The 12176-nt window shown below is 39.0% G+C and overlaps 1 protein-coding gene across 1 annotated transcript in view; it reads left to right on the top strand.

Moving 5' to 3' along the window:
* TEK (TEK receptor tyrosine kinase) overlaps positions 1-12176 on the top strand; it is a 78113-nt gene that overhangs the window by 49886 nt on the left and 16051 nt on the right. Inside the window, exons 13-16 of the mRNA XM_070742473.1 lie at positions 832-1128; positions 9829-9986; positions 11343-11553; positions 11825-11935. Coding sequence (XP_070598574.1) covers positions 832-1128; positions 9829-9986; positions 11343-11553; positions 11825-11935 — 777 coding nt within the window. The remainder of the gene's footprint in view (positions 1-831; positions 1129-9828; positions 9987-11342; positions 11554-11824; positions 11936-12176) is intronic.

The raw sequence follows: 12176 nt of genomic DNA, 5'->3' as shown, positions 1-12176 counted from the left end.
TTGCCTTCCGTAAGAATTTGAAAACACATTTATGTCACCAGGCTTGGGGTCATTAGACCCCAGCCTCTGCCCAATGAATATATCTGGTGTGATAGTATGTGTGTGACTTTTTGATTTTAAATGTTTAGTTTTAAGAATTTTTTAAAGATTCAAAAAGATATTGACAAAATTGAATGGGTCCAAAGACGGGCTACAAGAATGGTGGAAGGTCTTAAGCATAAAACGTATCAGGAAAGACTTAATGAACTCAATCTGTATAGTCTGGAGGACAGAAGGAAAAGGGGGGACATGATCAAAACATTTAAATATGTTAAAGGGTTAAATAAGGTCCAGGAGGGAAGTGTTTTTAATAGGAAAGTGAACACAGAACAAGGGGACACAATCTGAAGTTAGTTGGGGGAAAGATCAAAAGCAACGTGAGAAAATATTATTTTACTGAAAGAGTAGTAGATCCTTGGAACAAACTTCCAGCAGACGTGGTTGGTAAATCCACAGTAACTGAATTTAAACATGCCTGGGATAAACATATATCCACCCTAAGATAAAATACAGAAAATAGTATAAGGGCAGACTAGATGGATCATGAGGTCTTTTTCTGCCATCAGTCTTCTATGTTTCTATGTTTAAAAAGTTATTATCCTATTAATTGGCCTAGAGTGTTTTATTTATTGTATTTTTTACTAAAATGTTGCAAGCTGCCCCGAGTCCACGGAGAGGGGCGGCATATAAGTCCAATAAATAAATAAATATATAAATAAAGTAGAACTTTGTGATATTTCATGGACCAAAGATTTATGTGAAATACAACATGTGTTATTTATTTTTTACTAGGATCTCCTCCTCCCCCCGATAATATCAAAACCATGAATATTACAGATTCTTCTGCTGTAATCTCTTGGTTAACTGCGGAAGGGAATTCCATCTCCTCCATCATTCTCAGCTATAGAATTTTTGGAGAAGCTGAGTACAACCAAATTGATGTTACCATCAAAAATGCCACCACCACCCAGTACAACCTCAAGGGTCTTGAGCCAGACACCCCATATTTGATTCAGATTACAGCCCAGAATAATGTCGGAAAAAGTGAAAGTAATCTTTGTGAACTCAGAACTCTGCCGGAATCAAAAGGTTAGTGTCAGCTGAATCAACAATCTTCAATTTTTTAGGAAAATTCTCTGCATATTTGCTCATAATAAATGTCATTATAGTAAATATAATTGTAGATGTAGCTATTATATGTTCTTGATATCTAGTGCCTAAAATCTCCAGAATTTATGACTAATTTGTGCAGTGCTTGGAAAATTATCCCCCAATATTTATTTATCTATCTATCTATCTATCTATCTATCTATCTATCTATCTATCTATCTATCTATCTATCTATCTATCTATTGGATTGGTATGCCGCCCCTCTCCATGGAATATAAATATATATACCCAGGTTAAGGTAAACCTGAATGAGATTTCTGAAAATCATAATTCTAACCCTTTTGAAGGACACCAGGAAGAGTAAACATGTTGCCTAGACTTACAGACTTTTAGACTACTTCCACTTGACTCAAAACATAATATTTGTTAATGCTGATATTCTGAAGAAATGGAATTAAAGAATAAAATTCCATTTCTAAAGCGAGAATATTTTTACATAATTCAAGAAATATGAGGGCCCGGACTGTGGGGGCAATATGCTGGCTCTGTTAGAAAGTGCTATTGCTAACATGGTGTAAGCCGCCCTGAGTCTAAGGAGAAGGGTGGCATAAAAATCAAATAAATAAATAAATACTAAATAAATAAATAAATAAATAAATAAATAAATAAATAAATGTCTTTTCTTCCTTCTTAAAATCTAATCTTTTCCTTCTGACCATTTGTAAATATATCAAACACACTATATTCTATCTTTCAACAAATTCTTACTGTCATTCATCTATTCATCATCCTATATTTTCCAGGTATTATTAGCACTGTTTCATTTTTTTGCTTATTTTGTTATATCTTCTGATCATTATACTTACACACATGCACACACACACACAAATACCTATTTGTTTGTTTGTTTGCATTAGGGCTACCAAAGCCTCTTATTCTAAACAGTTTTGTGTATACTTTTAAATTATTTTATTCTAAATCCAATGTCCTAATATTTTCCTAACATTTTGTCAGAGAGCAATGATCAGAAATGAAAGGAAATCTAATAATTAAAAATAATGTAAACCGCAGAGAAAATTGCTCACAAGTCCCTCATGGTTGATGTACATGACAGCTCACTCAAGTATTCTGCCAAGAAACTAGGACCATTCCAACATATAAAGAGGAGATGACTCTTCATCCCAAGAGCTTCTGGTGGAGGAAAAGCACAATTAGCATTAGTGCTTATGAATGAGGCTGGATTAAACCACAAAGAAAAATAGCTGATATGACTGGAGGCTAAATGAAAGCTCAGTGCTGCAAAGATATGTATGTCAGGATTCCAACCGATGCCCTAATGAAAGCAGGAGCCTCAAGCAAAGTTTCAAGAAAAATCCAGTTGTTTATTAGGAGCATCATGTCGGCAGGGACCAAGTAAAGCCAGCTCTGACTTCACTCAACTCATGCCCTGCCTCTGAACTTGTTGCCCCCTCCCCCATACATTCCCGAACAAAGCAATTTTGCAGTTCGTAGAAGTCACTCCCTCCAGCCGTTACTGGTTTATGTGGCAATGGCTTTGATTTTGGCCAGCTAGGATGTACCTTGTTTTTACTCAGATGTAAATTCCTTGCTGCAGGCGTGAGGTTCTATTCCTCATCCCCCTACCTATGGCAATTTGGGAGCAGGCCAGCAGAGCTTCACAAATCGACAATGTATACATATACCACTGGTATGTGGAATGTCAGAAATGCAAATCAAAGCACACTGGATATTAAAGCCAAAATGTCAAGACTGAATATTGACATCCTGGGAATCAACAAACTGAAATGGATGGGAATAGGTCATGTCATATGACCTATTCCCATACAAGAACAGCAGATCTTCCAATGCAGATAAGAAAACCACAGAAGAGATTACAGCAGTGGTGGACTATATTAGCTATCATTGCTAATGAAAAGGTGTTAACATCGGTGCTTGGGTTCAAACAAACAAAAAAGAATAATCTCCATTTTAATCAATTGGCATTACAGTGGTCCAGGTCTATGCAGCAATCATAGAAAGAGAACAAGTAGAGGTTAAATGCTTTGTTTTATTACCCTATGTACTCAGAGCAGCCTAAAATTGCAAGTAAAATGGTGAAATGAAGTACAAGTAGTCCTCAACTTACAACAGTTCAATTAGTGACTATTTATTATTTATTTATTTGTTTGTTTGTTTGTTTATTGTATTTATATTCCACTCATTCCAAAACAGACCCAGAGGGGCTGACAACAGTGATAAATACAACAATAGTAAAAAAAACCACAGTAAAACCCCCCCAATAAAATCAGCAGTATGATAAAAGTAATAATATCATTAAAATCCATGCCTACATTACAGTCACTCTGGTTCTAATTCCAGGCCTGCCGAAAAAGCCAGGTCTTAACAACTTTCCAGGAGACTGGTAGGGAGGATCTCTGGGGCCAGTTGATTCCACAGGGTCAGAGCTGCCTCTCCTCCAATGTTTTTTGGCAGATGGGACGTAGAGAAGGCCGACTCTGTGGTCCCTTACTGGCCCCAGAGAGGTATGAGAACAGAGGCGGTCTCTTAGATAGTCTGGTCCTGAGCTATTTAGGGCTTTAAAGGTAATAAAGTTAAAGTTGGTAAAAAGAATCCGAATACTAAATACATACTTGGTAAAACTGAACTCACAGAGGACTTTCACTCAGTCAAAGACTCATTTCCAATGACCTAAGTGCTAGAGCCCACTGTAACAGCATTGCCAAAAAAGCAGCCGTCAGGCATGGGGGAGCTGAAACATCTCCCCTGGGCACGTTTAATTTATGCATGGTATGTCTGTGTGTGTGACTGTTAGCATATGGGGTTTTTTAAATATTTAAATATTTTAAATTGTCTGATTGCTTATGATTTGTTTTTTACATGTTGTGAGCCGCCCCGAGTCTTCGGAGAGGGGCGGCATACAAATCTAAGTAATAAATAATAAATAAATAAATTAAGAATTGCAAACCTAATCTTATGTAGCTTCTTCTCTAGAAACACTGATTTATTAACCAGAGCATACAAAACATTTGTCAGACCTATTCTAGAATACAGCTCATCTGTATGGAATCCACACTGCATATCAGACATTAATACAATTGAAGGAGCCCAGAAATACTTCACAAGAGGAGTCCTTCACTCCTCCTCACGTAACAAATTACCCTACTCCTCCAGACTTCAAATACTACATCTAGAAAATTTACAATTACGTCATCTCCGAACTGATTTAACTGTTGTTCATAAAATCATACATCATAATGTACTCCCTGTCAATGACTACTTCACCTTTAACAACAACAACACAAGAGCACGTAATAGATACAAACTGAATGTAAATCGCTCCAAACTTGACTGCAGAAAATACGATTTCAGCAACAAAGTGGTCACCGCCTGGAACTCATTACCTGACTCTGTTGTTGCTTCCTCCAACCCCCAAATCTTCAACCTTACATTATCTACAATCGACCTCTCCCCTTTTCTAAGAGGTCCGTAAGGGGCATGCATAAGTGCACTTTTGTACCTAATGTTCCTGTCCTACTGTCTTATTATCCTTTCTATTACTACGTTCTACTTATATTACGTTATGTTAATATGTACTATAATACTATACTTGTTTGACAAATAAATGAATAAATAAATAAATAAATGAATAAGTAAATAAAATAAAATAAAATAAAATAATGAAATGAAATGAAATGAAATAAAACAGAACAGAACAGAACAAAATAAAATAAAATAAAATAAAATAATAAAATATAAAATAAAATAAAAAGATAAATAAAATAAAATAAAATATAGTTACAACATCACTGGAAAAAGTGACATGACCATTTTTCACACAACTGTTGCCGCTTTGCCATGGTCATGTGATCAAAATTCAGACAATTGACAACTGATTCACATTTATGACCATTACAAAGTCCCAGGGTCATGTGATCACCTTTTGTGGCCTTCTGACAAGAAAGGGGAAACCAGATTCACTTAACAACCCTGTCAGTGACTTAACAACTGCCATGATTCATTTAACAAATATGGCGAGGAAGGGCAAAATTCACTTAATGAACCTCAGCAACATAAATTTTGGGGCCCATTTTATTTATTGGATTTGTATGCGTAAGCCAAGGATTACCTGTAAATGGACTAATAAAAGTTACTTTACTCCTAAAATGTGAAAAAACAAAACAAAACGCTAAATGGCTGCCTGCCGACATGCTGAAAATAACCGAAGAAAGTCCAGAAGCAAAAGGAAACAGGAAGTTTGCATTCCAAGGAACAGCCAGAAGAAAGGAGGAGTTTTACTTAAATAAGGCGTAACTGAAAATAGAAACCCAATGAGAATTGAAAGTGGAAATCCAGTGGCATTGACACTTCACTACAAAAGGGCGATCTATGGATTATAACAGGGAGTTAAGAAGAGTTCCTCTTTTTCATTCCGCTTGTGCTTCGTACAATAGATTGCTAATCTCAGGTCACTTCCTTTTGCCTTGGTTCCCAGGCTGCACCTATACTCAGAATACATATTCTTTGACTCTCCTCCTGCTATGATGTCACTAGTTAGGTGCCAAGCTTTGCGTTTCTTGTAAATAACATCCTGCTTGTCGGCGACTACTTCAGCATCAACCACAACAACACAAGAGCACACAACAGATTTAAACTTAATATTAACCGCTCCAAACTTGACTGTAAAAAATATGACTTCAGTAACCGAGTTGTCGAAGCGTGGAACTCATTACCGGACTCTATAGTGTCATCCCCAAACCCCCAACACTTTACCCTTAGATTATCTACGGTTGACCTATCCAGATTCCTAAGAGGTCAGTAAGGGGCGAGTACAAGTGCACAAGAGTGCCTTCCGTCCCCTGTCCTATTGCTCTCCTATATCTCCTATACCTTTCTTCTATTCCTACCGGTATATCTCTTCTTCTATTCTTTCATTGATATATTCTATTCCTATATCTTCTTTTCTATTATTTCTTAGATATATTTTACTATGAGTATCTCCTCTATAACCTTCATCATGTATTTTACTATGTGTATATAGATATATATCCACTAAAACCCTCATTGTGTATTGGACAAAATAAATAAATAAAAAATAAATAAATAAAAATAAATGTCCTTTCTCTTATAAAAATGATTTCACTAATTGTTGCAACAGCAATAGCATTTAGACTTATATATTGCTTGAGACCAGTGGTAGGTTGCTTCTGGTTCGGCCGGGTTCGGTGAAATGGTAGCAGTAGCAGGAGGCTCCGCCTACTAGCCCAGGATGTTTCTGCACATGCACAGAAGGATGAGCAAACCAGTAGCGACGGGATTCAGAACCCACTACTGTAACGCAACTATTTATATTTGTAAATCACCCAATGTTTGATTTTGATTTTTAAAAAGGAAATAGAGATTTTTTTTAAAAAAAATCTAAAATTTAAGAGTCAGAGATTATGTTGGAACTATTACCGGTATCTCTAGCCTGGCATAGTCAGCGCAGAAGAGATATGTGATAGTGACTTCTCATTGTTCTCCCACTCTCCTTTTCCCTCTTTGGCATTATTAAAGTCTTATTTCATGCCAGCTCCAGGGCTGACATATTGCTCCCCGTGCTCTGTGGAACGAGCATCAAGAGAAGTTTGATCCAGTAGAGGTAAAGTCTTCCCGGATCTTCAAGCAATGCTGTTACAGTTTTTATTCCTTCTGCTGTACTCTTTTGCACAAAGTAATGCTCTCTAGCAATAGGTCTCTTCTGCCATCTACAGGCCTCCCCTGTCGATGCAGAGAGCGATCTATGCTAATATATAAACTTTGAGAAAAACTTCTCTGACAGGATTATGTCTTAAATCTTCACCTTGGGATAAATTGTGTTTGTTTGTCTGTCTTTAAGCTATAGAGACAAGCATTCTGCTCCTTCTTTGAAGCTTGGGGGTAAATCCCTTTTGTAAGAAAATAAGGTTTTAATTCTAGAATAGGTATTTCCTGGAACAGTCATAAGTTGTAACCAGAAATAGTATAAAATAAAATTACAAAAAGGAACATCAAGCTATACAGTGTTCCCTCGATTTTCGCGGGGGATGCGTTCCGAGACTGCCCACGAAAGTCGAATTTCCGCGAAGTAGAGATGCGGAAGTAAATACACTATTTTTGGCTATGAACAGTATCACAAGCCTTCCCTTAACACTTTAAACCCCTAACCTGCAATTTCTCATTCCCTTAGCAACCATTTAGATTATTACTCACCATGTTTATTTATTAAAGTTTATTAAAAAAATATTTATTAAAGGCGGACGAAAATTTGGCGATGACGTATGATGTCATCGGGCGGGAAAAACCGTGGTATAGGGAAAAAAACAGCTAAGTGTTTTTTAATTAATATTTTTGAAAAACCGTGGTATAGCCGTTTCGCGAAGTTCGAACCCGCGAAAATCGAGGGACCACTGTATAACAATTTATGTCCTGAGGATTGAAAACTATTTTAGGAGGTTAGAAGCACTTATTTTCCATAGAGTCAGTAGTGGGTTCTCAAACCTTTTATTATGCATGTGTAGAAGTGTCCCAGGTGGATGGCGGGGCATTCCAGGTAGGTGGGTGGACCATCCCTCTCCGGTCCTACTGGTTTTTAGAACCAGTCTGAACTGGGAGCAACCCACTGCTAAATAAAGTGATAATTAATTTGAAATTAAAATTGACATGACGCAGCCAAGAATGAACTTTAATTGGCACCAAGCCTAACTCCAGTAACAATGCTAATTCAGAATAGTCCTACAACAGTTATTTTTATCATTTGAAACTCTGCCAGTGTTCTTAAATTCATATTTCTTTACTATATAGCATTCTTTAACTCAGTGGTCCCCAACGTTTTTTCCACCAGGGACCAGTTTCAGCAAGACAATTTTTCTATGGCCCAGTGGGGGTGGAAAGGGGCGTAGTTGGGGGCGGGATTAAGCATGGGGGTGCTGGTCCTCCCCGCCCCTCTTTCCCGCCATCGTCCTGTGGCCGGCAGAACCTGCCTCCCAAGCCCTCTTGCCCAGCGGGAGCTAAACGCTGGAGAGAGGGGGTCAGGCTGGCCCTCCTGCCTCCCCCCAGCCAAAAACGCAAAAACGCCCTGCGGCAGCAGCCAAAAGAGGCTTGAGCCTCTCGGTCCTTCCCGCCCCTCTGTCCCATCCATCGTTCTGTGGCCGGCAGAACCTGCCTCCCGAGGCCTCTTGCCCGGCGGGAGGCGAAGCGCTGGAGAGAGGGGGTGGCGGCATGAGGGCCGGCAGCTGCTGACTCCACGGACCGGTGCAACATGCCCCGCGGCCCGGTACTGGTCCGCGGCCCGGTGGTTGGGGACCCCTGCTTTAACTGAAGACCTTTTAAGTTACCTATTTTTTATTTTCTCTTATTTTCTCCTTAACAACACTTTAGCCAATATTTTTTGAATTTATTATTTAGTCACATGTATTATTTTCTTTATGGCTATAATTCTATTTTTAATTTTATATTTTAAATATAAGAGTGGTTTAATAACAATTTGCTATAAAAATACCGTAATCAGAGATAATGATATTGAGTTGCAAATACACTATCAGGTATCAGAATAAATCAGAGTTTTATTCTGTTTCAATATTGGATTTGTACATTGTGTATTGTGTTGTGAGCCACCCCGAGTCTTCAGTGAGGGGCGGCATACAAATCTAATGCAATGTTTATTTTTACATGAAAGGACGCCGCAGTGGCGCTGCAAGCAAAGGGCAGTCCTTTCACGTAAAAATAAACATGTTTATTTTTATGTGAAAGGACCGCCCTTTGCTTGCAGTGCCGCTGCATCGTCCTTTTTTGTAAAAATAACAATGTTTATTTTTACGTGAAGACCTCCCTTTGAAGGAGCTGGGGAATCCCTCCCATGAAGAGATTCCGGGGGCGGAGCCTTGACGTCACCGGCAGGTTGCTAAGGACGCCTAGGTGATCCCTTACTGGATTCCATGGAATCCAGGAAGTGATCACCTTGGCGTCCTTCACAACCTGCCGGTATATGTGACGTCAAAGCTCCACCCGCGGAATCTCTTGGTGGGATTCCCCGTTCGGGTTCGGTTCAGGTTCGGTTCAGGTTCGGCCAAATTTTGCGTAAAGTTCATCCAAACTTGCTGAACCCGAACACCGTTGGGTTCGCCCGTCACTAAATATCAATTATGCGTGTTATCTATAAAATATCCATTAAAACCAAGTGATATGAAATATCTTCTTATTTTCTCCAGACCCATGAATAAATCAAATTGGGAAATGTTCTTTCCCCCTCAAACCACAATGAAAGTTTGGAAATGATCCTTGTTCTCCTGAAGATAAGGAAATGGAATGTTGAAAATGGAAATATTCAGTTACTGCAAACCTTCTGCTAGGACCTATATTTGAAAATCTGGTTTATGGCAAATAGGCCAGGAATCCTTAAGAATACTTAAGGAGAGAGAATAATAAAAATGATCCAGTTCTAGATTGGCTTAATTTCAGAAGATATCTTATTGTTATCACTTGAATTATTCATGCATCACGCCTGTAATATGGAGATCTATATCTTCTGGCTAGTAACTTAAGAAACCAAAGATAGAATAAGCTGTAGCATGACTTCAGAAGATGTTCAGTTGAGTGGAATGCTTTAACAATAAATGATTCATGTCCATCTACTTCCCATAGTTCCAAGTGAATCCAAAGGAGGTCAAATGTTGCTGATTGCAATCCTGGGCTCAGCAGGGATGACTTGCCTGACCATACTACTGGCCTTTTTCATTATGCTACAGTTGAAGCGAGCAAATTTCCAGCAGCGCATGGCCCAGGCTTTCCAAAATGTGGTGGTGAGTCACTAATGCTAGAAGGAGATGCTTGTCTACTTGGAGCAAAGAGATGGCCAAATTTCCCTTTTAGTGAAGGAGGTTAAATCACGGTGCAATCATTGTTAGGAGAAATAGTGTGAGCCTTTTTTCATAGAAGAGATTGGACAACCATTTGTCTGAAATGGTATAGAGCAGTGATGGCAAACCTTTTGTTTTCATTGGGTGCTGAAAGAGCATGCATGCATGCTATAGCGCATGCGCAGGTGCCCAAATCCATAATTCAATGCCCGGGGAGGCAAAAACAGCTTCTCCCACCCCCTGGAGGCCCCTCTCGAGGTGAGAAATGGTCTGTTTCTCAACTTCTGGTGGAACTAATAGGCTTGTGTTTTGTCTTCCCCCAGCTCCAAAGCTTTCCTGGAGCCAGGGGAGGGTAAAAACGCCCTCCCCATCCCCCTGGAGGCTTTCTGGAAGCCAAAAACACCTCCCAGAGCCTCTGTGTGAGCCAAAAATCAGCTGTCCGGCACACATATGCACATTGGAACTGAGCTATGGTAAAGGCTTGCGTGCCAGCAGATATGGCTTCGTGTGCCACTTCTGGCACCCATGCCGTAGGTTCACCATCACTGGTATAGAGTTTTCTGCCTGAGCAGGGGATTGGACTAGAACATCTCCAAGGTCCCTTCCAATTCTGCAAGATCTATTGTAATGAATAGACTCTCTGTGCATATTCCCCTTGGTTCAGGGGTGAAGTTCAATTTTTTTCCCTACCAGTTCTGTGGGCGTGGCCTGGTTGGCATGGTGTGGCTTGGTGGGTGTTGCAGGGAAAGGATATTGCAAAATTCCCATTCCCTCCCCACTCCTGGGGGAATGTGATTACAAAATCTCCATTCCTACCCCACTCTGGGGCCAGCCAAAAGTGGTATTTGCCGGTTCTCCAAACTACTCAAAATTTCTGTTACTGGTTCTCCAGAACCTGTCAGAACCTCCTGAATTTCATCCCTACCTTGGTTTAGCAAAGACCCATCTCTCTAACTGAGAGCTCCATGGAGGTTTTGCTACAAATCCATTTCTCTTCTTCCCAATGGTTAGTAAGATAGCATAGCTTATACTTGCTGGCAGGCACTGAAGCCAGTTGCAGTATAACCCAGCCAACAACATAAAATAATGGAAATCTGTATTTTAAGTGTGTTTTGAAAGCAAGGGAAATCAATTAATATGAAATACAGAATCTATCCTGCTTTGGTAAACCTTTCTTTAAAAAAAAAACTTTTTAAAGTCATAGACATAAAACATATCTCCCAAGAAGTTCAATTGATGTAACTTTAAGTGACCCATTTAACAATTTATTGCATCATGCTTGCTTGATTTTTTACTCAGAGGGATGAACCAGCCGTACAGTTCAATTCTGGAACTCTGACTCTAAGCCGGAAAGCCAAAAATAGCACTGAGCCTACAATCTATCCAGTTTTGGAATGGAACGACATCAAATTTCAAGATGTGATTGGAGAAGGCAACTTTGGCCAAGTTCTGAAAGCCCGAATTAAAAAAGACGGCTTGCGAATGGATGCTGCTATCAAAAGGATGAAGGGTGAGCATCTATGTCAGACCAAGACGAGACATCTAGGAAGAAAATCTCTGGAAATACATCTGTTGGCTTTATCTGTCTGAGGTGGAATTAGCCTGTGATTTAAATGGACTTACGATGATTGAAACTTGTCTGTTTTTAAAAAATTAATACATCTATTATGGACATAATTAAAATAACAGATGCTATACATAATATGAACAATATTGTATTAATTAAGTGCTGCAGAGATTAATAACTAAAGCTAATAAAAACAACCAACAATTATTTGCAGAATATGCTTCCAAAGACGACCACCGAGATTTTGCTGGAGAACTGGAAGTGCTTTGTAAACTTGGACATCATCCTAACATCATAAACCTTTTAGGAGCCTGTGAACATCGAGGTACATTTCTTTAAAATCATATTAAGAAAAATAATATTATTTGCAGTAGTAGCTATACTGCATGAAAATATTGTGAGGCAAGTTCATTTTCTTACAATGTATTCCCAGGTCTCGGCCCCAAATTTGGACAACTGAAGTCTAGACTAATCATATTCCATTCTCTGATATAACTACTAGTTTAGGAATATCATATGGGATTAATATACCACTGGATAAAAGTTGGGAAGATCTGGTTGAGAGG

Source organism: Erythrolamprus reginae, chromosome 2 (assembly GCF_031021105.1).
Source record: "Erythrolamprus reginae isolate rEryReg1 chromosome 2, rEryReg1.hap1, whole genome shotgun sequence".
NCBI classification, from domain to species: Eukaryota; Metazoa; Chordata; class Lepidosauria; order Squamata; family Dipsadidae; genus Erythrolamprus; species Erythrolamprus reginae.
The sequence above is the reverse complement of the archived record's forward strand: the minus strand, read 5'-3'. Positions and strand labels throughout refer to the sequence as shown.